The 24,930-nt window shown below is 43.8% G+C and overlaps 1 protein-coding gene across 1 annotated transcript in view; it reads right to left on the bottom strand.

Moving 5' to 3' along the window:
* ccdc191 (coiled-coil domain containing 191) overlaps positions 1–24,930 on the bottom strand; it is an 88,494-nt gene that overhangs the window by 26,273 nt on the left and 37,291 nt on the right. The window contains 4 exon segments of the mRNA XM_034169419.1: positions 5,388–5,602; positions 20,416–20,665; positions 20,813–21,003; positions 21,078–21,222. Coding sequence (XP_034025310.1) covers positions 5,388–5,602; positions 20,416–20,665; positions 20,813–21,003; positions 21,078–21,222 — 801 coding nt within the window.

Consider the following 24,930-nt stretch of genomic DNA (forward strand, 5'->3'; position numbering starts at 1 on the left):
TATATCTGTGATATCTCTGTTCATTACTATATGTTACCTTTGGGTAATTTACAGAGAATTTTTTTATATTAAATCAAAAGTACACTGTAAAAAATGACAGCCCCATTAAGTTAAGTGAACTTACTTATCCTCATTTACTCCACTTGTAATGGGCAAGTTTAGGATATTGGACTCAAGTTTATATGTAACTCACATTTTCAAAGCACTTGGCGAACTTCAGTTTTTACAGTGTACCAACACTTTAGCATAAATCAATTGGAGTAGCAGCCGCACCTGCGGGGATGGAAGTGTTGCCTTGGGGCCCAGGTCTGTATCCAGACACTCAGTCAATGGTACTCCTAAAAGGTAGGGTGTGGAAAAATTAAACAGAAAATGATTTAGAGTTTTTCCATAGACTACCTGAGAGTGCCGTCTCCCCAATGATGGCCCTGATGTGCTGGTCCAACTTCGGCAGGTTTTGGGTGTCTGCTGTTCCCCCTCCACTCTGTTGTATCTCCCGTCTGGATTTTGAGATGGTTTTGTTGTTGTCGGACTTTAAATCAAGCCATTTCTTTTTTGCTGATTTCTTGCACCTCTGAAATGCCATAGTTCTTTGTTCTCTTTGCCTGCTGCACTGAAACTGATTTTCCTTTTGGCATTTTATGAAATCTGCATCTGGCCACGGCAGTGCAGTTCCATGCCCTTGTATGGACATTGATGGGCTGTTACTTATGCTAATCATATGTTACTTAGGCTCACTGGGCATGCGCTTTCAGTTTACGAGGAGATGGGATTCATCAACTTAACACAGCTGTGAACAATTCTGCAGTTTAAGAACACGATGATGAATCTGACGTAGCATTTTCTTATGAACCTTTTTAGGGACAGTTTAAGAAGGAATCTAAGAAGGTTCTTAAGAAGATTTTTTTTTAATTATATTGTAAAAATGTGTGTTGTTTTTGAACTTTTATACTGAAACTTTTCCAGTGGCTGGTAATTGTTTATTCTGTACGTGTGGTGGAATGCTGAAATTGACACGTAACCTTGCTGCCTGTCTTGGCCAGGATGCTTTTGTAAAAGAGATTTTTAATCTCAATGAGACTCTTTTCCTGGTTAAATAAAGGTTTAATAATAATAATAATTGGTGAATGAGGCACATTGTTTATTCAGATTAGTGCAAACGTATTTACTGCCAATGTGACTTTCTTTAGCATTACCTGGAAATAAGCTTTACCAGAAAACTCAATAAGATGACTTTGAGTAAGGTCTATAATCTCAGAGTTACTTTTGGTGAACAGAGCGCCTTAAATGGCAGCACACTGACATCAGCGTGTGTGTGCATGCATGTGTGAGAATGGGCGAATGTGAGGCATCACCGTAAAGTGCTTAGAGGATCTGCATCAGATGGAAAAGTACTACAGAAAAAACAGTCTATTTACCATTTTCCTAATACTTCATTCATTCATTTTCTGCTGCTTATCTGAGTCACGGTGGCAGTAGACCAAGCAGCTCACATCACACTTCCCTATCCTCAGCCAAGTCCTCTCACTCTTCCTGGGAGATCCCGAGGCATTCCCAATCCAGATGGGAAATATATCTCTCCACCAAGTCCTGGGTCTTCCACGGGGACTTCTCCCAGATGGATCTGCCTGGAAGACCTCCCTAGGCATACGACTAGGGGGTATAGTCACCAGATACATGAACCACCTCACCTGGCTCTTTTTGATGAGAAGCAGCAACGTCTCTATACAGACTCCCTCCCAGATATTCATGCTTGTCACCCTGGCTCAGAATGTTAACCCAGATATCTGACAGAAGAATATTATTCCCACCACTTTATCCACATCTTTGTTCTTTCGGTCATTATCCAAAGTTGATGATAATGGGTGAGGATTGGAGTGTAAACAGACTGCTTCCACTCTGGTTGTTCCAACCCTTCTACAAACATCAACATTAGGTATCTCGTCTGGCCATTTGATTACCAGAATTTGCTGAAGATGCCTCAGTTGTATTTTGGTTAAATTCCTGATGGACTTGCTGTACAGCGTCATGCATTCAGTCGAGTAGAGCAAGGCTGGTAGTACGGCAGTGTTGCACACCTTCAACTAGGTAGATCTTTGGATGCCATGGAAAGACCACATTTTCTAAAAGGAGTTGTTGTTTGTTGTTATTATAGTAGAAGATAGGGGGCAGCACAATGGCTTAGTGGTTAGCACTGTTGCCTTACAGCAAGAAAGTCCTTGGATCGCTTATGGTCTGTTCTATGTGGAGTTTGCTTGTTCTCCCCATGTTGGGGTTGATTCTTTCCGGGTGCTTCAGTTTCCTCCCACTTCCAAATACAGGTTAGGTGAATTTCAAACATTAAATTCACCGTAGGCATGTGAATGTGTTTGTTTGTCTATATGTGGCACTTTTCTCTACGAGCGCCTCTCGTCCCATTACTGTTGGGATAAGACTGTTGCCTGCAAATTTGAAGTATTCTCAACTATTCTTTTTTACAGTGCAGTTTTTGTCTGCAATTTCAAGCTTGAGCAAAAATTGCCTTTGACATAACACATATGCACAGTAGTTAGTAAAAAATGCCAATGTACATGGAAGTCCATTTGAAACACCACGCTGTTATTGAATTCCTCGTGACGGAGGGGTTGTGCACTGGTTGAGATTCAGTGATGAATGAGTGTTGTCTATGGAGATGCCTGTATGGATGCCAGTACAGTCAGAAGGTGGGTAAGGAGTCTGAAGGGCAAATATTACATTGAGTCTGCATGACCAGGCTCGTGGCAGGCGCCACATAACAAACACAGATGCACAGCATCTCCATCGCTGGTGTCAAAAAAAGACACTCAATTTCATCACTAACGGGATGCAAAAGTGTGTGTGTGTGTGTGTGTGTGTGTGTGGGAGGCATAAGTGTGTGCAAAAGGAAGGTGACTGCCTCACACAGAACACTCCAAGCTTTACGCTGATATACCCCCTGGCAAAAATTATGAAATCACCGGCCTCGGAGGATGTTCATATAGTTTAAATATTGTTTAAATTGTAGAAAAAAGCAGATGCCTGAAGAGAACATGTAAATTTCCACAGTCATTGATGATATGGGGCTGCATGTCAGGTAAAGGCACTGGGGAGATGGCTGTCATTACATCATCAATAAATGCACAAGTTTACGTTGATATTTTGGACACTTTTCTTATCCCATCAATTAAAAGGATGTTTGGGGATGATGAAATCATTTTTCAAGATGATAATGCATCTTGCCATAGAGCAAAAACTGTGAAAACATTCCTTGCAAAAAGACACATAAGGTCAATGTCATGGCCTGCAAATAATCCGGATCTTAATCCAACTGAAAATCTTTGGTGGAAGTTGAAGAAAATGGTCCATGACAAGGCTCCAACCAGCAAAGCTGATCTGGCAACAGCAATCAGAGAAAGTTGGAGCCAGATTGATGAAGAGTACTGTTTGTCACTCATTAAGTCCATGCCTCAGAGACTGCAAGCTGTTATAAAAGCCAGAGTGGTGCAACAAAATACTAGTGATGTGTTGGAGCGTTCTTTTGTTTTTCATGATTCCATAATTTTTTCCTCAGAATTGAGTGATTCCATATTTTTTTCCCTCTGCTTGGTCTAAAAAGTAACCGTTACTGACTGCCACAATTTCTTTTTCCTAATTTCTTACAGTGTTTCTTAAAGCCAGAAAGTTGTCATTTGAAATGACTTTAGTTTTGTGTCATGTCTGTGATCTGCTTTTTTTCTACAAAATTAAACAACTGAATGAACATCCTCCAAGGCCGGTGATTACATAATTTTTGCTAGGGGTTGTAGGATTTATAGTGCGCTTAACTTTTTCCACTTGTTATGTTACAGCCTAATTCCAAAATGGATGAAATTATTTTTTTCCTCAGAATTCTACACACAATAGCCCATAGTGACTAAGTGAAAAAGATTTTATTTTTTTAGATTTCTACAGTTGTATTAAAAATAATAAATTAAGAAATCACATGCACATAAGTAGCTTTTTAGAAAATGTCCCCCCGCCAAAACAAATTCAGATTTTCGCATACATGTGGATGCCAGAGCTCAAAATTGAGCTCAGATGCATCCTGGTTCCACTGATCATCCATTAGATGGTTCTACAGCTTAATTGGAGTCCACCTGGGGTAAATTCATTTGACTGGACATGATTTGGAAAGACACACACCTGTCTACATATAAGGTCCCACAGTTGACAGTGCATGTCAGAGCACAAACCAAGCATGAAGTCAAAGGAATTGTCTGTAGACCTCCGAGACAGGATTGTCTTGAGGCCCAAATCTGGGGAAGGGTACAGAAACATTTCTGCTGCTTTGAAGGTCCCAATGAGCGCAGTGGCCTCTATCACCTATAAATCAAAGATGTTCAAATCTATCAGTACTCTTCCTAGAGCTGGCCGTCTGTCTAAACTAAGTGATTTGTGGGGAAGGGCCTTAGTCAGGGAGGTGATCAAGAACCCGATGGCCACTCTGTCAGAGCTCCAGTATTCCTCTGTGGAGGGAGGAGAACCCCTCCAGAAGACAACCATCTCTGCAGCAATCCACCAATCAGGCCCATATGGGAGAGCAGCCAGATGGAAGCCACTCCTTAGTAAAGGGCACATTGCAACCCACCTGAAGTTTGCCAAAAGGCACCTGAAGGATTCTCAGACCATGAGAAAAAAAAAATTCTCTGGTCAGATGAGACAAAGATTGAACTCTTTGCCGTGAATGCCAAGTGCCAGGATTGAGAGAAAGATCAATGCAGCAGATACAGATACATTCTGGAAGAAAACCTGCTAAATATGTACACAACCAAGATATCAAAGTTGTGGCTCAGGACAACTCTGTGAATGTCCTTGAGTGGCCCAGCCAGAGCTCAGACCTGAATTCAATTAAACATCTCTGGAGAGATCTGAAAATAGCTGGGCACCGACACTCCCCATCCAACCTGATGGCGCTTGAGAAGTGATGCAAAGAGGAATGGACAAAACTGCCCAAAGATAGGTGCACCAAGCTTGTGGCATCATTTTCAAGACGACTTCAGGCTGTAATTGCTGCCAAAGGTACATCAACAAAGTATTGAGCAAAGAATGTGAATACTTATGCACATGTGATTTCTTATTTTTTTTTTAAATTTTTTAATAAATATGCAAAAATTTCAGCAAACTTTTTTTCATGTTGTCATTATGGGGTGTTGTGAGTAGACTTTGAGGGGAAAAATTAATTTACTCCATTTTGGAATAAGGCTGTAAAAGAAAATGTGGAAAAAGTTAAGTGCTGCGTGTGAGTATGCTAGTTGTTATTGAAATAACTGCGTAGGAGACCGAATGTTTCAGGTGACCCTCTTATGAGTATCTTACAATTTGGATGCTGCAGTGAACTTCTGCTCACTTACCTTTGCTGCGGTGTTTCAGAGTTGTGGCTCTTTGGCTTTGAAACATTTGGAAACAATTTCTGGGTAAGCTGTGGAGGTTGCTGCACTTCTAAACCAGTCCTGCTTTGCTCATCTTTTAGTTGTGAAATCTGCTGTTGCTGCTCCTTGATCAGCCTCCTCTGCTTAGCAATGATCTGATGCTGATGATCTGATCTGATGAAAGCTGCTGCTCTACACTGGAAGGCCAAAATCAACATAAGGAGAGCAGCATAAACAGAGTGTGAAGTTCCTGTAAAGTACAACCTAATCTTTAATGAGACTTGGTCCAACACCAGGAACCATGAATAGAAGCTCAAGCATGGCAGAAACTATAATTGCTTGTAGACAGTGTAGCATTCAGAGAGGAATTCACACAGTTTCAGTACACTCAGCTGTCAGTGGACTGAGCAAAGTCTCTCCACTGTGAAAGCATTACCACGCACTTTAGCTGCCAAATTGTACATTTTGCTACAATTCTGACCTCATGAACTCACTTTAATGCAGTGAGTATTATCTGAGCTTTTACGAGGGTAGGTTGAAAAGTTCTAAGGCTCACCAAGAAGGAGAAATGCCATTTCCAGAACCAGAGACAAAAAAACAATCAATGCAGTGGAAACACCCAAGGTCACCACCTCCAAAGAAGGCCAAGGTCGTTTCGTCTGCGGGGAAGGTCATGGTTTCAGTTTTCTGGGATACCAAGGGCATTGTGTTCGTGGACTATCTTGAAAAGGGACAAACCATAAATGGACAGTACTATTCTAACCTACTGAGACAGTTACACAAGGCTATCAAAAAGAAGCGACCACGAAAGCTGACGAAAGGGGTGCTGTTCCATCAAGACAATGCCCCAGCTCACAAGTCAACAGTGGCCATGGCCACTATCCACGAGTGTGGATTCGAACTGGTAGATCACCCACCATACTCCCCTGACTTGGCACCCTCAGACTTTCATCTGTTCCCAAACCTGAAAACAAACTTGGCTGGGAAGCACTATCGGAGCAATGATGAGGTGATGGCTGCCGTTGAGGACTATTTTGACTCACAAGATGAAAGCTTCTATGCCAAGGGAATCAAAGCACTCTACATACATACATACATAGATAGATAGATAGACAGACAGACAGACAGACAGATAGATAGATAGATACTTTATTGATCCCAGAGGGAAATTCAAGGCATCCAGCAGCTTACACATTAGACAAGACACACACATTGCACCAGACACACAAAATAGGGTTAAGTGAATAAAAGAAAAAATGGAATAATCAATAAAAGCTATTAACTAAAAATAAAATAAATTTGTGTGCAAGTGCAGCATCCAGTCTCAGAGAATATGACGGAGGAGTAAATGTAGTAGTGCAGTAGTGAGGAGGTAGCACAGATGTAAACAGTACACAATGTGAACAGTGTAGGTTGTGCAAAGAAGTAAGCAGTGTAAACAGTGTTGGTAGTGCAAAAGAAAGCAATAAAAGGTCAAACAGATGTGTCACAGGATTATTTCTTACTGAGATGGGAAGAGTTGAACAGTCTGATGGCCTGAGGGACAAAAGACTTCCTGAATCTGTCCGTGTGGCAGGACTGGGACAGCAGTCTGCCGCTGAATGAGCTCCTCTGCCTGATGATGGCGCTGTGCAGAGGGTGCTCAACATTGTCCATGATGGCCAGCAGTTTACAGAGGGTCCTTCTCTCTGCCACTGATGTTAGTGTCTCCAGCTCTGTTCCCAGCACTAAACCAGCTTTCCTCACCAGCCTGTACAGTTGCCCGGCGTCCCTCCTCTTCATGCTGCTCCCCCAGCAGACCACCACAGAGAAGAGGACACTGGCTACCACAGACTGGTAGAACATTCGCAGGAGTTTATGGCAGATCCTGAAGGACCCTAACCTCCTCAGGAAGTACAGTCTGCTCTGTCCCTTCCTGTAGAGGGTGTCAGTATTGGCTGACCAATCCAACCTATCGTCCATAAGTGTCCCCAGATATTTGTAGGTCTGGACCACCTCCACATCGACCCCCTCAATGGAGACTGGCTGCAGAGTGGGCCCAGACCTTCTGAAGTCCACTACGATCTCCTTTGTTTTGGCAATGTTCAGCTGCAGGTGGTTTGATTTGCACCACTCCACAAAGTCCTGTATCAGGTCCCTGTACTCTCTTTCCTGTCCCTCTCGCACACATCCCACAATAGCAGTGTCGTCTGAAAACTTCTGCATGTGGCACGACTCCGAGTTGTAATTGAAGTCTGATGTGTACAGAGTGAACAGAACTGGAGAGAGCACAGTTCCTTGTGGTGCTCCAGTGCTGCTGATCACTGTGTCTGAGGTGCAGTTACTAACTGTTACTAACAGTTACTAGTAACCCTGAATTTGTTCAATTCGACAACTGCATCATAGTCAGCCTTAGAACTTTTCAGCCTACCCTCGTAGAGGGTAAGACTACTATTTACTGTTTATATAGGCAATTCACTGATGAGATATACCGTATTCGCGGGTCTGAGCACCCTGGGCGTTCTGTACCAAAGTGTACTGGAAGTGGGGTAGGGCGTTTGCACAAACTCATTAAAACATTATGTTTGTCAGACCACCCATTTCAATAAGATGTCTGATTTCGTCACAAATAAAGAACAAATCACCTGTCTGTACCTGTTTTTTCCCCTATCCTTTTGTCATTTATTAAATGTGCTCCTTATCAGATGACTGGCACAGCAAAAAACAAAAAACAAAACAACAACAAAAAAAAAGGTGACACGCACGGTCAGTTTTCAATATTAACCACACAGACAATAATTTACTTAACTGAAACATTTTGCAGTTTTTATATTAAAGCAGAAAACTCTGGCACTGATGGAAGCTTCACAAAGGCCCTACCTGTTTAAATACAGGTGATTCTGCAGGCAAATAATCTATTTGTTGCTGCCCGTGATTCCTGCTCATTAAGATAAAAATAAAGAAAAAACTTAAATTCCCCTCAGCCTCTCGTTGAAAAAACTAGAACATTCAGACTGTCAACACTTGAAGTCAGTTTCTCCGTGTTCGGTCAAGAAATGCTACATATCTACTCTGTGTCCCACTCTCTCACACTCAAAACGGCAGCAGGAAAGATCTCGATCTGAACTCTCCTCAAAGTTTTGAATACGCACAAAATTTTGCAACTAACTTTGCAGACATCAGCTGACATGGAATGTATTTTGCTGGATGGAAAAAAGACTTTTGTCAGACAAAAATGAACACAAACTGCTAGTAGCTCCTTCACCATGTGAAGGAGGCTTGTACAAAGCTAGCCACATTGTCACAGAACACTTCCTGTTTCTTGCACAAGATCTTCCACAATAAGAGCACAGAACAAACAGATGATGAGAAAACATAGTGAAAATTCTTTTTTTTTTTTTGGCTTTTTCCAATATGCAGGGGGTCATGGAATTAATTTATTTTATTTGAGTGTTTAAAAATCTTTAATTAAAAACAAATTTAATTTCGGATGGGAGTTTAACCAACTTTAAAAAGGGGGTGGGTGGATAATTGGCCCTCAGACAGGCAAATATGGTATAATGCAGCCCATATTTGCCGTAATGTAAAATTCAAACTATGTAGCCTACTTTGATTCCGAAAGTATAACCACAGGATTCATTATAAGGACTAGATGTTGTAATCCCTGATGTTTTTACTTCAGGACTTATTGGTGAATGGCTGCCATCAGGCTTTCCCAGCGGGACACATCATCAGTTGTGTGCCTCAGTGTTACAGGGTGTTTCGGCCATTTATCACAAGACACCCTCTGCTTAGGCAGGCCCACCACAGGTTGATCAAGCCCGGGTGTGTGTCCCGCTGTTACATGTTTGCCCTAGCAGCCCAGGTGGGGTCACTCCTTTTCAGCCACAGCCAATGACTCGTTCTCTCTGCAGTGTTGGCCAGCTCCTTGATGGCTTGTCTGTGCTTCTGGCCCCTGATTCCGAGCTCCCTAAGGAGCTTTACAGTTGTTCTGGCTACGAAGCCTCTACACCCCACCTCCACCGGGCGCACCCTTATTTTCCATCCTCTGTCCTCTGCCTCGGCTGCTAAGTTGGAGTAACGCAGCTTCTTACGCTCATATGCTTCTTCGAAAGTGTCCTCCCATGGAACTGATTTAGTACGCCAAAATAGTTGAAGGCTGTCCACAAGATCTTGTGAGGGACTGACCCGAAGGCGTTCGCAAGGTCTAAGAACACCACATGCAGGTCTCTCCGTTCCTTTTTGGCAGTTTGTATCTGGTGACAGATGATACTGATGCCAGATTTCTTTGGGGATTAGTATACCTCCCGATCTTCTCCATGCTTTTGGTATCACTCCCTTCTGCCAAACCACCTTCATCAGTTTCCAGAGATATCTAAGCACACCCAGGGTGTTCTTATAAAACCTATATGGAACACCGTTGGGCCCCGGTGCTGATGCTGATCTTGCCTGCTTCACTGTCTTCTCCACCTCACTCCATGTGGGAGGCCTTACATCCATTTGATACTCAGGAGCATGAATTGGTGGCATGTCATTTGGGATGGTGACTGGCTCATGCCTCCGATCATCAGAGTAGGTCTTCTTCAAGTGCTCTTCCAGGTCTTTTCTGGGCACTTTGAGGCTCCCACTCTTTTCTCGTTCAAAAAGGCCTTTAATGAAGCTATAGGGATTGCTGTAGAAGCGGGTCCTTGTCCATTCTTTCCGCTTACGTTGTCACCTGAGGTGCTCTGCTCTTCGCAGCTTCATCAATCACTGCTTTATTTCTGCCTGCAGATCATCTAGTCCGACTCTTTCCTTCTCTGTAGCTCTCTTCCACTGCTTTCTCAATTGCCTTCTTTCCTTCACAAGCCTGTCGATTTCCCGCTGCCTCCTGGACTTTGGCTGACTTAAAGGGCCTTTTTGCTGCCTTCGGGTTTTCTCTTTTATCCCAAACCTCTCAGCCCCATAGCTGTATATGATGGATCCCATGTTTTCCAGTTTTCTTTCGACCGGACCCTTCTGTTGTTCTAGCAGGAGGATGAGGTCTAAGTCGATAGTCTCCCACTCTCTCTTCTGGCTGGATTTGGGCCACAGGATCTGAGGTTTCCTTCCTTCCATCTTCCTTTCTGTTGCTGGCAGCAGATGGCTAGGTGCTGAGCTCGGAGCTGGTGTTGGCTGTGTGGGCTCTGGGCTGTAAACTGTTGCTAGGTATTGCAGGCCTAGCTCCAGGTTGGGGACTGGTGTTGACTGTAGCTGGCTGGACTCTAAACTGGAGACTGCTGCTGGCTGTTCCTGGCTAGGCTCCAGACTGGAGACTGCTGGAGGGTCTATGCGGTGCTGAGCTTCAGCTGAGGTGCTGATACCCTGAGGACTGTGGGGGTTCTCCTGCCTCCAGGCTTCACTCGACTGATTTGGCCGTCTTCTTAAGAAGTATTGGTCAATGCGACACCCCTTGCTGAGCTTGCTGAGGCATTTCTTTAAGCTTTGATGGATTTTTAGGCCCCTTGCTGTTGTTAATTTTGACCAGCCGCAAATGCAGTTCTGCAGTTTTTGTCCTGCCAGCGTTGATGGTCCATCTGTTGCGGTGCTGATTATCTATTCATTGTCTTTTCCGTTCCTTGGTCGGTCACCATGTTATCCGTCCGGGGTGGGTCATCTTCCGCCCCCGCTCTCGCAGACCCTGGGGGTATTCTCTTCTTTGACATTTTCGTAGCAATGATGGGTGGATCCAAGATCGCTAACCAGCGCTGGATCCTGCTAGTGTGGGTTATTAACCCACAAATAGAAAGCATGGTGTCAGGTTGTTCATTTACTACTGATTTACTGGCCAGTCCTTTCATATTTTGGACACGAAATGTTGAAGCAAATTTCAATTAATTCCATGTAATTCATGATGATACACAGATTTTCACACCTCTGCCCATAGAGCCAAAATATTTGCTTAAGTTCTCAATGTGAATACTTCTGTATTCATATGACCACGGCAAATGGAGAGGGCCAAGGGAACGCTCATACAACCCTGGCAATAATTATGGAATCATCAGCCTCGGAGGATGTTCATTCAGTTGTTTAATTTTGTAGAAAAAAAGCAGATCACAGACATAACACAAAACTAAAGTCATTTCAAATGGCAACTTTCTGGCTTTAAGAAACATTGTAAGAAATCAGGGAAAATAATTGTGGCAGTGAGTAACGGTTACTTTTTTAGACCAAGCAGAGGGAAAAAAATATGGACCTACTCAATTCTGAGGAATAAATTATGGAATCACCCTCTAAATTTTCATCCCCAAAACTAACACCTGCATCAAATCAGATCTGCTCGTTAGTCTGCATCTAAAAAGGAGTGATCACACCTTGGAGAGCTGTTGCACCAAGTGGACTGACATGAATCATGGCTCCAACATGAGAGATGTCAATTGAAACAAAGGAGAGGATTATCAAACTCTTAAATCAAATCATATCAATTTTATTTATATAGCGCCTAATCACAACAAACAGTTGCCCCAAGGTGCTTTATACTGTAAGGCAAAGCCATACAATAATTATGGAAAAACCCCAATGGTCAAAACGACCCCCTGTGAGCAAGCACTTGGCGACAGTGGGAAGGAAAAACTCCCTTTTAACAGGAAGAAACCTCCAACAGAACCAGGCTCAGGGAGGGGCAGTCTTCTGCTGGGACTGGTTGGGCCTGAGGGAGAGAACCAGGAAAAAGACATGCTGTGGAGGGGAGCAGAGATCAATCACTAATGATTAAATGCAGAGTGGTGCATCATGGGAACCCCCCAGCAGTCTAAGTCTATAGCAGCATAACTAAGGGATGGTTCAGGGTCACCTGATCCAGCCCTAACTATAAGCTTTAGCAAAAAGGAAAGTTTTAAGCCTAATCTTAAAAGTAGAGAGGGTGTCTGTCTCCCTGATCCGAACCGGGAGCTGGTTCCAGAGGAGAGGAGCCTGAAAGCTGAAGGCTGTGCCTCCCATTCTACTCTTACAAACCCTGGGAACTACAAGTAAGCCTGCAGTCTGAGAGCGAAGCGCTCTATTGGGGTGATATGGTACTATGAGGTCCCTAAGATAAGATGTGACCTGATTATTCAAAACCTTATAAGTAAGAAGAAGAATTTTAAATTCTATTCTAGAATTAACAGGAAGCCAATGAAGAGAGGCCAATATGGGTGAGATATGCTCTCTCCTTCTAGTCCCTGTCAGTACTATAGCTGCAGCATTTTGAATTAACTGAAGGCTTTTCAGGGAACTTTTAGGACAACCTGATAATAATGAATTACAATAGTCCAGCCTAGAGGAAATAAATGCATGAATTAGTTTTTCAGCATCACTCTGAGACAAGACCTTTCTAATTTTAGAGATATTGCGCAAATGCAAAAAAGCAGTCCTACATATTTGTTTAATATGTGCATTGAATGACATATTCTGATCAAAAATGACTCCAAGATTTCTCACAGTATTACTAGAGGTCAGGGTAATGCCATCCAGAGTAAGGATCTGGTTAGACACCATGTTTCTAAGATTTGTGGGGCCAAGTACAATAACTTCAGTTTTATCTGAGTTTAAAAGCAGGAAATTAGAGGTCATCCATGTCTTTATGTCTGTAAGACAATCCTGCAGTTTAGCTAATTGGTGTGTGTCCTCTGGCTTCATGGATAGATAAAGCTGAGTATCATCTGCGTAACAATGAAAATTTAAGCAATGCTTTCTAATAATACTGCCTAAGGAAGCATGTATAAAGTGAATAAAATTGGTCCTAGCACAGAACCTTGTGGAACTCCATAATTAACCTTAGTCTGTGAAGAAGACTCCCCATTTACATGAACAAATTGTAATCTATTAGATAAATATGATTCAAACCACCGCAGTGCAGTGCCTTTAATACCTATGGCATGCTCTAATCTCTGTAATAAAATTTTATGGTCAACAGTATCAAAAGCAGCACTGAGGTCTAACAGAACAAGCCCAGAGATGAGTCCACTGTCTAAGGCCATAAGAAGATCATTTGTAACCTTCACTAATGCTGTTTCTGTACTATGATGAATTCTAAACCCTGACTGAAACTCTTCAAATAGACCATTCCTCTGCAGATGATCAGTTAGCTGTTTTACAACTACCCTTTCAAGAATTTTTGAGAGAAAAGGAAGGTTGGAGATTGGCCTATAATTAGCTAAGACAGCTGGGTCAAGTGATGGCTTTTTAAGTAATGGTTTAATTACTGCCACCTTAAAAGCCTGTGGTACATAGCCAACTAATAAAGACAGATTGATCATATTTAAGATCGAAGCATTAATTAATGGTAGGGCTTCCTTGAGCAGCCTGGTAGGAATGGGGTCTAATAGACATGTTGATGGTTTGGAGGAAGTAACTAATGAAAATAACTCAGACAGAACAATCAGAGAGAAAGAGTCTAACCAAATACCGGCATCACTGAAAGCAGCCAAAGAGAATGATATGTCTTTGGGATGGTTATGAGTAATTTTTTCTCTAATAGTTAAAATTTTATTAGCAAAGAAAGTCATGAAGTCATTACTAGTTACAGTTAAAGGAATACTCGGCTCAATAGAGCTCTGACTCTTTGTCAGCCTGGCTACAGTGCTGAAAAGAAACCTGGGGTTGTTCTTATTTTCTTCAATTAGTGATGAGTAGTAAGATGTCCTAGCTTTACGGAGGGCTTTTTTATAGAGCAACAGACTCTTTTTCCAGGCTAAGTGAAGATCTTCTAAATTAGTGAGACGCCATTTCCTCTCCAACTTACGGGTTATCTGCTTTAAGCTGCGAGTTTGTGAGTTATACCACGGAGTCAGGCACTTCTGATTTAAGGCTCTCTTTTTCAGAGGCGCTACAGCATCCAAAGTTGTCCCCAATGAGGATATAAAACTATTGACAAGATAATCTATCTCACTCACAGAGTTTAGGTAGCTACTCTGCCCTGTGTTGGTATATGGCATTGGAGAACATAAAGAAGGAATCATATCCTTAAACCTAGTTACAGTGCTTTCTGAAAGACTTCTACTGTAATGAAACTTATTCCCCACTGCTGGGTAGTCCATCAGAGTAAATGTAAATGTTATTAAGAAATGATCAGACAGAAGGGTGTTTTCAGGGAATACTGTTAAGTCTTCAATTTCCATACCATAAGTCAGAACAAGATCTAAGGTATGATTAAAGTGGTGGGTGGACTCATTTACATTTTGAGCAAAGCCAATCGAGTCTAACAATAGATTAAATGCAGTGTTGAGGCTGTCATTCTCAGCATCTGTGTGGATGTTAAAATCGCCCACTATAATTATCTTATGTGAGCTAAGCACTAAGTCAGACAAAAGGTCCGAAAATTCACAGAGAAACTCACAGTAACGACCAGGTGGACGATAGATAACAACAAATAAAACTGGTTTTTGGGACTTCCAATTTGGATGGACAAGACTAAGAGTCAAGCTTTCAAATGAATTAAAGCTCTGTCTGGGTTTTTGATTAATTAATAAGCTGGAGTGGAAGATTGCTGCTAATCCTCCGCCTCGGCCCGTGCTACGAGCGTTCTGGCAGTTAGTGTGACTCGGGGGTGTTGACTCATTTAAAATAACATATTCATCCTGCTGTAACCAGGTTTCTGTAAGGCAGAATAAATCAATATGTTGATCAATTATTATATCATTTACTAACAGGGACTTAGAAGAGAGAGATCTAATGTTTAATAGACCACATTTAACTGTTTTAGTCTGTGGTGCAGTTGAAGGTGCTATATTATTTTTTCTTTTTGAATTTTTATGCTTAAATAGATTTTTGCTGGTTAGTGGTGGTCTGGGAGAAGGCACCGTCTCTACGGGGATGGGGTAATGAGGGGATGGCAGGGGGAGAGAAGCTGCAGAGAGGTGTGTAAGACTACAACTCTGCTTCCTGGTCCCAACCCTGGACAGTCACGGTTTGGAGGATTTAAGAAAATTGGCCAGATTTCTAGAAATGAGAGCTGCTCCATCCAAAGTGGGATGGATGCCGTCTCTCCTAACAAGACCAGGTTTTCCCCAGAAGCTTTGCCAATTATCTATGAAACCCACCTCATTTTTTGGACACCACTCAGACAGCCAGCAATTCAGGGAGAACATGCGGCTAAACATGTCACTCCTGGTCCGATTGGGGAGGGGCCCAGAGAAAACTACAGAGTCCGACATTGTTTTTGCAAAGTTACACACCGATTCAATGTTAATTTTAGTGACCTCCGATTGGCGTAACCGGGTGTCATTACTGCCGACATGAATTACAGTCTTACCAAATTTACGCTTAGCCTTAGCCAGCAGTTTCAAATTTCCTTCGATGTCGCCTGCTCTGGCCCCCGGAAGACAATTGACTATGGTTGCTGGTGTCGCTAACTTCACATTTCTCAAAACAGAGTCGCCAATAACCAGAGTTTGTTCCTCGGTGCGCGTGTCGCCGAGTGGGGAAAAACGGTTAGAGATGTGAACGGGTTGGCGGTGTACACGGGGCTTCTGTTTAGGACTACGCTTCCTCCTCACAGTCACCCAGTCGGCCTGCTTTCCCGGCTGCTTGGGATCTGCCGGAGGGGAACTAACGGCGGCTAAGCTACCTTGGTCCGCACCGACTACAGGGGCCTGGCTAGCTGTAGGATTTTCCAAGGTGCGGAGCCGAGTCTCCAATTCACCCAGCCTGGCCTCCAAAGCTGCGAATAAGCTACACTTATTACAAGTACCGTTACTGCTAAAGGATGCCGAGGAATAACTAAACATTTCACACCCAGAGCAGTAAAGTGCGGGAGAGACAGGAGAAGCCGCCATGCTAAACCGGCTAAGAGCTAGTAGCTGCGCTAAGCTAGCGGATTCCTAAAAACACACAAAGTGAATAATGTGTAAATAATTTAGAGGTGATTCAGCAGAAGGAGTGCTTTAGTTAAGGCATGTGAAGATTACACTGTGAAAAAAATCGTTATCTAGTTAACTAGATCAATCTAACTGCACAGATTAAACAGCTAACAGATACAGCAAAACACCGCTGTGCTCCGGAACAGGAAGTGATACAATACCGCAGTGAGAGCCAACCACCAGTAGAGGCAAAGAGGGTAAATCATCATGCAATGTTGCAAAAGATGTTGGTTGTTCACAGTCAGCTGTGTCTAAACTCTGGACCAAATACAAACAAAATGGGAAGGTTGTTAAAGGCAAACATACTGGTAGACCAAGGAAGACATCAAAACGTCAAGACAGAAAACTTAAAGCAATATGTCTCAAAAATCGAAAATGCACAACAAAACAAATGAAGAACGAATGGGAGGAAACTGGAGTCAACGTCTGTGACCGAATTGTAAGAAACCGCCTAAAGGAAATGGGATTTACATACAGTAAAGCTAAACGAAAGCCATCATTAACACCTAAACAGAAAAAAACAAGGTTACAATGGGCTAAGGAAAAGCAATCGTGGATTGTGGATGACTGAATGAAAGTCATATTCAGTGATGAATCTTGAATCTGCATTGGGCAAGGTGATGATGCTGGAACTTTTTTTTGGTGCCGTTCCAATGAGATTTATAAAGATGACTGCCTGAAGAGAACATGTAAATTTCCACAGTCATTGATGATATGGGGCTGCATGTCAGGTAAAGGCACTGGGGAGATGGCTGTCATTACATCATCAATAAATGCACAAGTTTACGTTGATATTTTGGACACTTTTCTTATCCCATCAATTGAAAGGATGTTTGGGGATGATGAAATCATTTTTCAAGATGATAATGCATCTTGCCATAGAGCAAAAACTGTGAAAACATTCCTTGCAAAAAGACACATAGGGTCAATGTCATGGCCTGCAAATAGTCCGGAGCTTAATCCAATTGAAAAGCTTTGGTGGAAGTTGAAGAAAATGGTCCATGACAAGGCTCCAACCTGCATAGCTGATCTGGCAACAGCAATCAGAGAAAGTTGGAGCCAGATTGATGAAGAGTACTATTTGTCATTCATTAAGTCCATGCCTCAGAGACTGCAAGCTGTTATAAAAGCCAGAGGTGGTGCAACAAAATACTAGTCATGATTCCATAATTTTTTCCTCAGAATTGAGTGATTCCATATTTTTTTCCCTCTGCTTGGTCTAAAAAAGTAACTGTTACTGACTGCCACAATTTTGTTTCCTGATTTCTTATAGTGTTTCTTAAAGCCAGAAAGTTGCCATTTGAAATGACTTTAGTTTTGTGTCATGTCTGTGATCTGCTTTTTTTCCTACAAAATTAAACAACTGAATGAACATCCTCCGAGGCCGGTGATTCCATAATTTTTGCCAGGGGTTGCATTTCACTTGGCTGCAGCAAATAGATAGTTACATTTTCTGGAGGTGTTTATGGACCAATTGTCTGCCTGGGTGGTTGCCATCTCAGACCCAAGGCATTTCTGTTGTGTGGTGTATGAGTAAATGTGCGGCACCAGCAGATGGTCCCAGAAAACAAGAAAAAAGCTAACCAGCAAGTACCAAGTATTACTGTAGAACTAATGATCAGCGATGCAACTGTAGGTGTATGCTAGCAGTTGTCTTGGTCTCAATATAACCATTTTTATACTGTGTTACAAAGACATCTTCAAAATATCAAATCTTATTTTGATCAAACCTGGCAGGTACAGTAGTGTTCAGAATAATAGTAGTGCTATGTGACTTAAACGATTAATCCAGGTTTTGAGTATATTTCTTATTGTTACATGGGAAACAAGGTACCAGTAGATTCAGTAGATTCTCACAAATCCAACAAGACCAAGCATTCATGATATGCACACTCTTAAGGCTATGAACTTGGGCTGTTAGTAAAAAAAGTAGAAAAGGGGTGTTCACAATAATAGTAGTGTGACATTCAGTCAGTGAGTTTGTCAATTTTGTGGAACAAACAGGTGTGAATCAGGTGTCTCCTATTTAAGGATGAAGCCAGCACCTGTCAAACATGCTTTTCTCTTTGAAAGCCTGAGGAAAATGGGCTGTTCAAGACATTGTTCAGAAGAACAGCGTAATTTGATTAAAAAGTTGATTGGAGAGGGGAAAACCTATACGCAGGTGCAAAAAATTATAGGCTGTTCATCTGCAATGATCTCCAGTGCTTTAAAATGGACAAAAAAAACAGAGACGCGTGGAAGAAAACGGAAAACAACCATCAAAATGGATAGAAGAATAACCAGAAGGGCAAAGGCTCACCCATTGATCAGCTCCAGGATGATCAAAGACAGTCTGGAGTTACCTGTAAGTGCTATGACAGTTAGAAGACGCCTGTGTGAAGCTAATTTATTTGCAAGAATCCCCCGCAAAGTCCCTCTGTTAAATAAAAGACATGTGCAGAAGAGGTTACAATTTGCCAAAGAACACATCAACTGGCCTAAAGAGAAATGGAGGAATATTTTGTGGACAGATGAGAGTAAAATTGTTCTTTTTGGGTCCAAGGGCCGCAGACAGTTTGTGAGACGACCCCCAAACTCTGAATTCAAGCCACAGTTCACAGTGAAGACAGTGAAGCATGGTGGTGCAAGCATCATGATATGGGCATGTTTCTCCTACTATGGTGTTGGGCCTATATATCGCATACCAGGTATCATGGATCAGTTTGGATATGTCAAAATACTTGAAGAGGTCATGTTGCCTTATGCTGAAGAGGACATGCCCTTGAAATGGGTGTCTCAACAAGATAATGACCCCAAGCACACTAGTAAAGGAGCAAAATCTTGGTTCCAATCCAACAAAATTAATGCCTTGCAGATGTGAAAAAATCATGAAAACCTGTGGTTATACAACTAAATGCTAGTTTAGTGATTCACAGGATTGCTAAAAAAGCAGTTTGAACATAATAGTTTTGAGTTTGTAGCATCAACAGCAGATGCTACTATTATTGTGAACACCCCCTTTTCTACTTTTTTTTTTTTTACTAATAGCCCAATTTCATAGCCTTAAGAGTGTACATATCATGAATGCTTGGTCTTGTTGGATTTGTGAGAATCTACTGGTACCTTGTTTCCCATGTAACAATAAGAAATATACTCAAAACCTGGATTAATCTTTTTAGTCACATAGCACTACTATTATTCTGAACACTACTGTATGTGGAGCCAAACGAAGGGAAGATGTTCATTGAATTTGAGTAGAATCAGCCAGTGATCAAGATCAGAGGTCAATGTAAAATTGCCTACATGCCTGACATGCTGTCCTCTCTGAGCACTTCTGATGTACATTAACCTTGCAGCTGTGATGTTTGATATTAGTGAAAGATGTTTATCTCCACACTGATGCTCACCACACCTGCAGGACGTCACTGCTTCACTAAGCCTCCAGCTATCTGCCAGAGTAAAAGTTGTGATGCCACTTCACAATTAGTGTGCATATAAGCAAAATATCATAACCTAATAACCTTGACCTTTGACTTTTTGCCTCACGTGCAAAGAATCTCTTGAGCTTGTCCTTTACCGATTCCAGGTTGTGCACTACATTTGTTAAGGGTAAAAATGGCCTTTTTGGTGGCCTCTCCTGCATCGCCAAGATAATCTGCTATTGTATCTCCTGAAGTCCATCCCCACTGCCTTATGTTTAATAGTCTTTTAGCCTCCTTCCTGTCTGCTCTGCAACTTTGCCTCATTTATATTTGCACCATGTAAAGCAGGGGTGGGCAACTTGTTCCAGAAAAGGCCAAGAGGGTGCAGGTTTTCTTTGCAGCAACTGACTCCACCAGATGATTTCACTGATTAATATCATTTTGAGCAGATGGAATCAGTTAATCAGTGAAATCACCTGGTGGAGTCAGTGGCTGCAAAGAAAACCTGCACCCTCTTGGCCCTTTCTGGAACACGTTGCCCACCCCTCATGTAAAGAATGGTTAAAAAGCCATTTACTCAAATTAGTGCAAACTACGTCTTCAGCATTACCTGCCGAGGGGAGGGGTGACGTTTAAGTCATGATTTCACTTAGTGTAACATTTGTATTACAACCTTCACAATGTGACATTTTCCATTGAATGCATTATAAACGTGGTTTTGCATTTGTGCTTCAATGTTGACAAAAGTTGGGTTTGTGACTTAGCTCTTACCTTCTCTGTGGCTTCAGGTTGCTTCAGTGTCTCATGTACGGCCGCTGTTGTTTTATGGGCTTTGGCTCCACCGGCTGCAACTTTGCCCGTTGACACAGCAGCGATTAAAGTCACCATCTTCTCTTTGATGTCTCTCTTCTGTGCCAAGAGCTCTCGTTTTTCTCTCTCCATCCGACACCACAGTTGCCATTCATTAAAAAATCGTTGTAGCAATCGCCTCTGGTCGTTTTCTGTGGCCAGCTGCCACCGCCTGGAGGAAGTGATAGATGTGATCACATTTTTTACTTTCACATATTGTTTAGTTAAAAAAAAAAAGCCTGCATCCTACTGTCTTGTTGCAGAAGGTATTTGCAGCCTCAAAGGTCAGCAGAATGTGCCAACATTAATTCTCTCTTGCCTGTTTTCAGCTCGTAGCTCCTCCCGTGTCTTCTCCACTTCTCTGCGATTTTGTTCTGCCCACACCACTTTTCTCCACGCTCGCCATGCTCTCAGCTTCCTCTTCCAGTCACAGAGGGCCATGGCCTTATCCATTTGTAACCTTCGATTCAGCACCACTGAAAACCATCTGAAGAAATGGCTCTGCAGGCACTGCCATATGCACAATCCTTACATGCACGCCCACTGTTACACACCAAACATCCCACCTACACACGTTAACATACCTAGAGATTTTGCATATGAGCCATGGATTTAACTTCCTCCTCTTCATATATCTGCTCCGCCATGCAAGGTTGCAGTTTTGTAGGAGGTGGTGGACCTGACTGGAGGCTCCTTGCTGCTCTCTGACCTTCCAGCTGCCCTTGCTCTCTGTGGACATGTACAGCTCCAAGTAACCCAAAGAAAGGTTAGAAAACTGACTTGAATTTGAAATTAAGGTGGCTTGGATAAGAAAGCTGACTCATAAAGATCTTACTCATCAGTACGCTGCCATCATTTGACTCAATCTCTCAAAAACGAGCAAGAGTACAGTTAATGCAGTCAGACGAAACAACAAGATTAGTTTAAGACGTACAGTCAGGTATAGGGATGGGAATTGATAACTTTTTTAATCAATATCAATGCTGTACTGTGCTTATCAGACTGATGTCAGATTCCAGATGTGACATGATGACATTCATTTCTTAAATGCAGAAGTATCAAAATAACATTCCAGCAGTGATGAGAGGAACTGATAATGGCTAAGGCAACAGATTATGATAGTTTGAAAAATTTGGAACCAGTTCTCAATTCCCATCTGTAGCCAGGTCCATAGATATTTCGGATAGTGGCACAGTTTTGGTAATTACACGACCAAAATGGACTTGAAATGAGAAAAGTAAGAACTGCTTGTAGCGTGGACTTTCAGCTTTAATTCAAGGGGTGTAACAAAAATACAGCATTAACCATTTAGAAATTACAACCATTTGTGTGTAAAGTCCCTTTATTTTTAGAGCACATAAGTCTTTGGACAAACTCAACATTAGGATTATTATTTTATAAATAATCACTTTTACAATCAGTTTTCTTTAGAAAAATCAGGGGATTGTTATGTGGGCCACTGAAGAGGAGGTACTGCTGGCCCACCACCACCAGAGGGCGCCCTGCTTGGAGTGCGGGCTCCAAGCACGAGAGGGCGCCGGACCCTGAAGAAGTGACAGCTGTCATTCATCCCCTGCACCAGCTGTCACTCGTTCATCATCATCATCACCATCTTAAACGCCGGATATTGACTCCACCTCCTCGCCGAGAAATCGACTACCGTGAGGTAATCTCTCTGCTGATTAACACGTTGTGTAGGATTCTGAACTTCTGTTGCAGCCGGTATCCTGTGGTGTTCACCCTTATCTGGGAAGTGGCGTGGAGCGTGACGACGACAACCGCGCTACAGATAAGTGGTCACACTAGGAGCTGCACGAGTGTGTGATTCGGAGGTGGAGGTTCTCCTCCTAACTGTGTACAGACTATAGACCGCTGAGTGTAAGGATTTACACTCATTCATCTTTTCTCTGCTTTCTGCCAGCAGTACCAGGGTCGACAGCCGAAGACAGAGGTCACCTGGGGATTCGGGACTTGGCGGCTCCGGTGTTCTTCAGACCGTTGGTGGTGGAGGCCGTGTGGGACGCGGTCTCTCTCTCGTCGGGGTCTTCTATCTTCGAGCCTGCCCACACGTCACCTGGTGTTCATTGACTTTGTAATTTCTGTACGTTTAGTTGTGTATTGTCACAACAGTAAATTGTTACCTTTTGGCTTACTCATTGTCCGTTCATTTGCGCCCCCTGTTGTGGGTCCGTGCTACGACACCTTCCCAACAGGATTTCTCGGCCAATCGTCATGGATTCCGAGGGGCGTCAGCTCGAGCGTGAACGGCCAATGGCAGAGCCAGGAGCGCAGGCGTCAGCAGGAGGCGTGTTGGGTGAGCTGCAGCAGATCTTAACCGCCTTCACGGCTCGGTTGGATTTAGTGACCGAGCAGAATGTCCTCCTTAATCGGAGAGTGGAGGCTCTCGCCGCCAGGGTGGAAGCGCACGATCAGGGCGCTGCTGCAGCTCCTCCTCTGGCTGGTCCTGGGCCTGAATCAGACGTACCACTGGTCGTTCAACAAACCCCCCCACCATCCCCTGAAGCTTACATAAGCCCTCCGGAGCCGTACGGGGGCTGTGTCGAGACGTGCGCGGACTTCCTCATGCAGTGTTCGCTCGTCTTTTCACAGCGCCCTGTCATGTACGCATCAGATGCTAGCCGGGTAGCTTATGTTATCAATCTGCTTCGAGGAGAGGCACGCGCATGGGCTACGGCGCTTTGGGAGCAGAACTCACGGCTCCTAACGTCTTATGCTGGGTTTGTACGGGAGTTCAAACAAGTGTTTGATCATCCTAACAGAGGCGAGACTGCTTCGAACGTGCTGCTGTCGATAAGACAGGGGCGCCGTAGCGCAGCCGAGTATGCAGTCGACTTCCGCATCGCGGCAGCGAGGTCCGGCTGGAATAACGTTGCGCTCCGCGCCGCCTTCGTAAATGGACTGTCACCGGTCCTCAAGGAGCACCTACTGGCGAAGGAGGAACCGCGGGATTTTGACGGGCTTGTCGATTTGGTTATACGCCTAGACAACCGTTTGACTGAGCATCGTCGGGAGCAGGCCGGGGGGCGTGACCGGGTACGAGCCGTCCCTCCCCCTTCCGGTTCCGATAAGACGTTGTCCCCACGCTTCACTGCCAGAGGGCCCCGTGGGGCTACAGCTCCCCCTGCTGAGGAGGCTATGGACACAAGCAGGGCCAAAGTTAAATTAAGTGACAGACAAAGGAGACTGGCCCGCGGGGAGTGTTTTGTCTGCGGCTCTTGTGAGCACATGCAGAGGGACTGCCCTGAACGGTCAAACTACAACGCCCGTCCTTAGAATCTGGGCTAAGGGTGGGCCATAACACACACGCGGAAAGACCCCGCAGATCGGCACGAATCCCAGTAACAATCCTTTGTGAGGAGTTAACCCTTCACGCCCCAGCACTGATAGACACGGGGTCAGAGGGGAATCTGCTGGACAGCAGATGGGCAAGGGAAGTAGGGCTCCCTCTGGTGGCTCTGCCGGCACCATTGCAGGTGCGAGCACTAGATGGCACCCTGCTTCCATTAATCACACATCAGACACAACCAGTGACATTGGTTGTGTCTGGGAATCACAGGGAGGAGATAGTGTTCCATGTAACACCATCTACCTCCCGAGTGATTTTGGGCTTTCCATGGATGGTGAAGCACAATCCCCGGGTTGATTGGCCGTCCGGGGTTGTGACGCAGTGGAGCGAAGCCTGCCACCGGGAGTGTTTAGGATCCTCGGTTCCCCCCGGCACTACAGCTAATGAGGAGGTCAAAGTCCCCCCCAATCTATCGGCGGTGCCAGAGGAGTACCATGATCTTGCTGACGTTTTCAGCAAAGATCTGGCGCTCACTCTTCCTCCGCACCGGCCGTACGATTGTGCCATCGATTTAGTCCCGGGCGTTGAGTACCCGTCCAGTAGGTTGTACAACCTCTCACGTCCGGAACGCGAATCAATGGAGACCTACATCCGGGACTCCTTAGCTGCCGGGCTGATCCGGAACTCCACCTCCCCGATGGGTGCTGGTTTCTTTTTTGTGGGCAAGAAAGACGGCGGACTCCGTCCATGCATTGATTACAGAGGGCTGAACGAGATCACGGTTCGCAACCGATACCAGTTACCTCTGTTGGATTCAGTGTTCACGCCCCTGCATGGAGCCCAAATCTTTACGAAATTGGATCTTAGAAATGCGTACCACCTGGTTCGGATCCGGAAGGGAGACGAATGGAAGACGGCATTCAACACCCCGTTAGGTCACTTCGAGTACCTGGTCATGCCGTTCGGCCTCACTAACGCCCCCGCGACGTTCCAAGCTTTGGTAAACGACGTCTTGCGGGACTTCCTGCATCGGTTTGTCTTCGTATATCTGGACGACATACTCATCTTTTCTCCGGACCCTGAGACCCATGTCCAGCATGTACGTCAGGTCCTACAGCGGTTGTTGGAGA

Source organism: Thalassophryne amazonica, chromosome 1 (assembly GCF_902500255.1).
Source record: "Thalassophryne amazonica chromosome 1, fThaAma1.1, whole genome shotgun sequence".
In the NCBI taxonomy this organism is placed as follows: Eukaryota; Metazoa; Chordata; class Actinopteri; order Batrachoidiformes; family Batrachoididae; genus Thalassophryne; species Thalassophryne amazonica.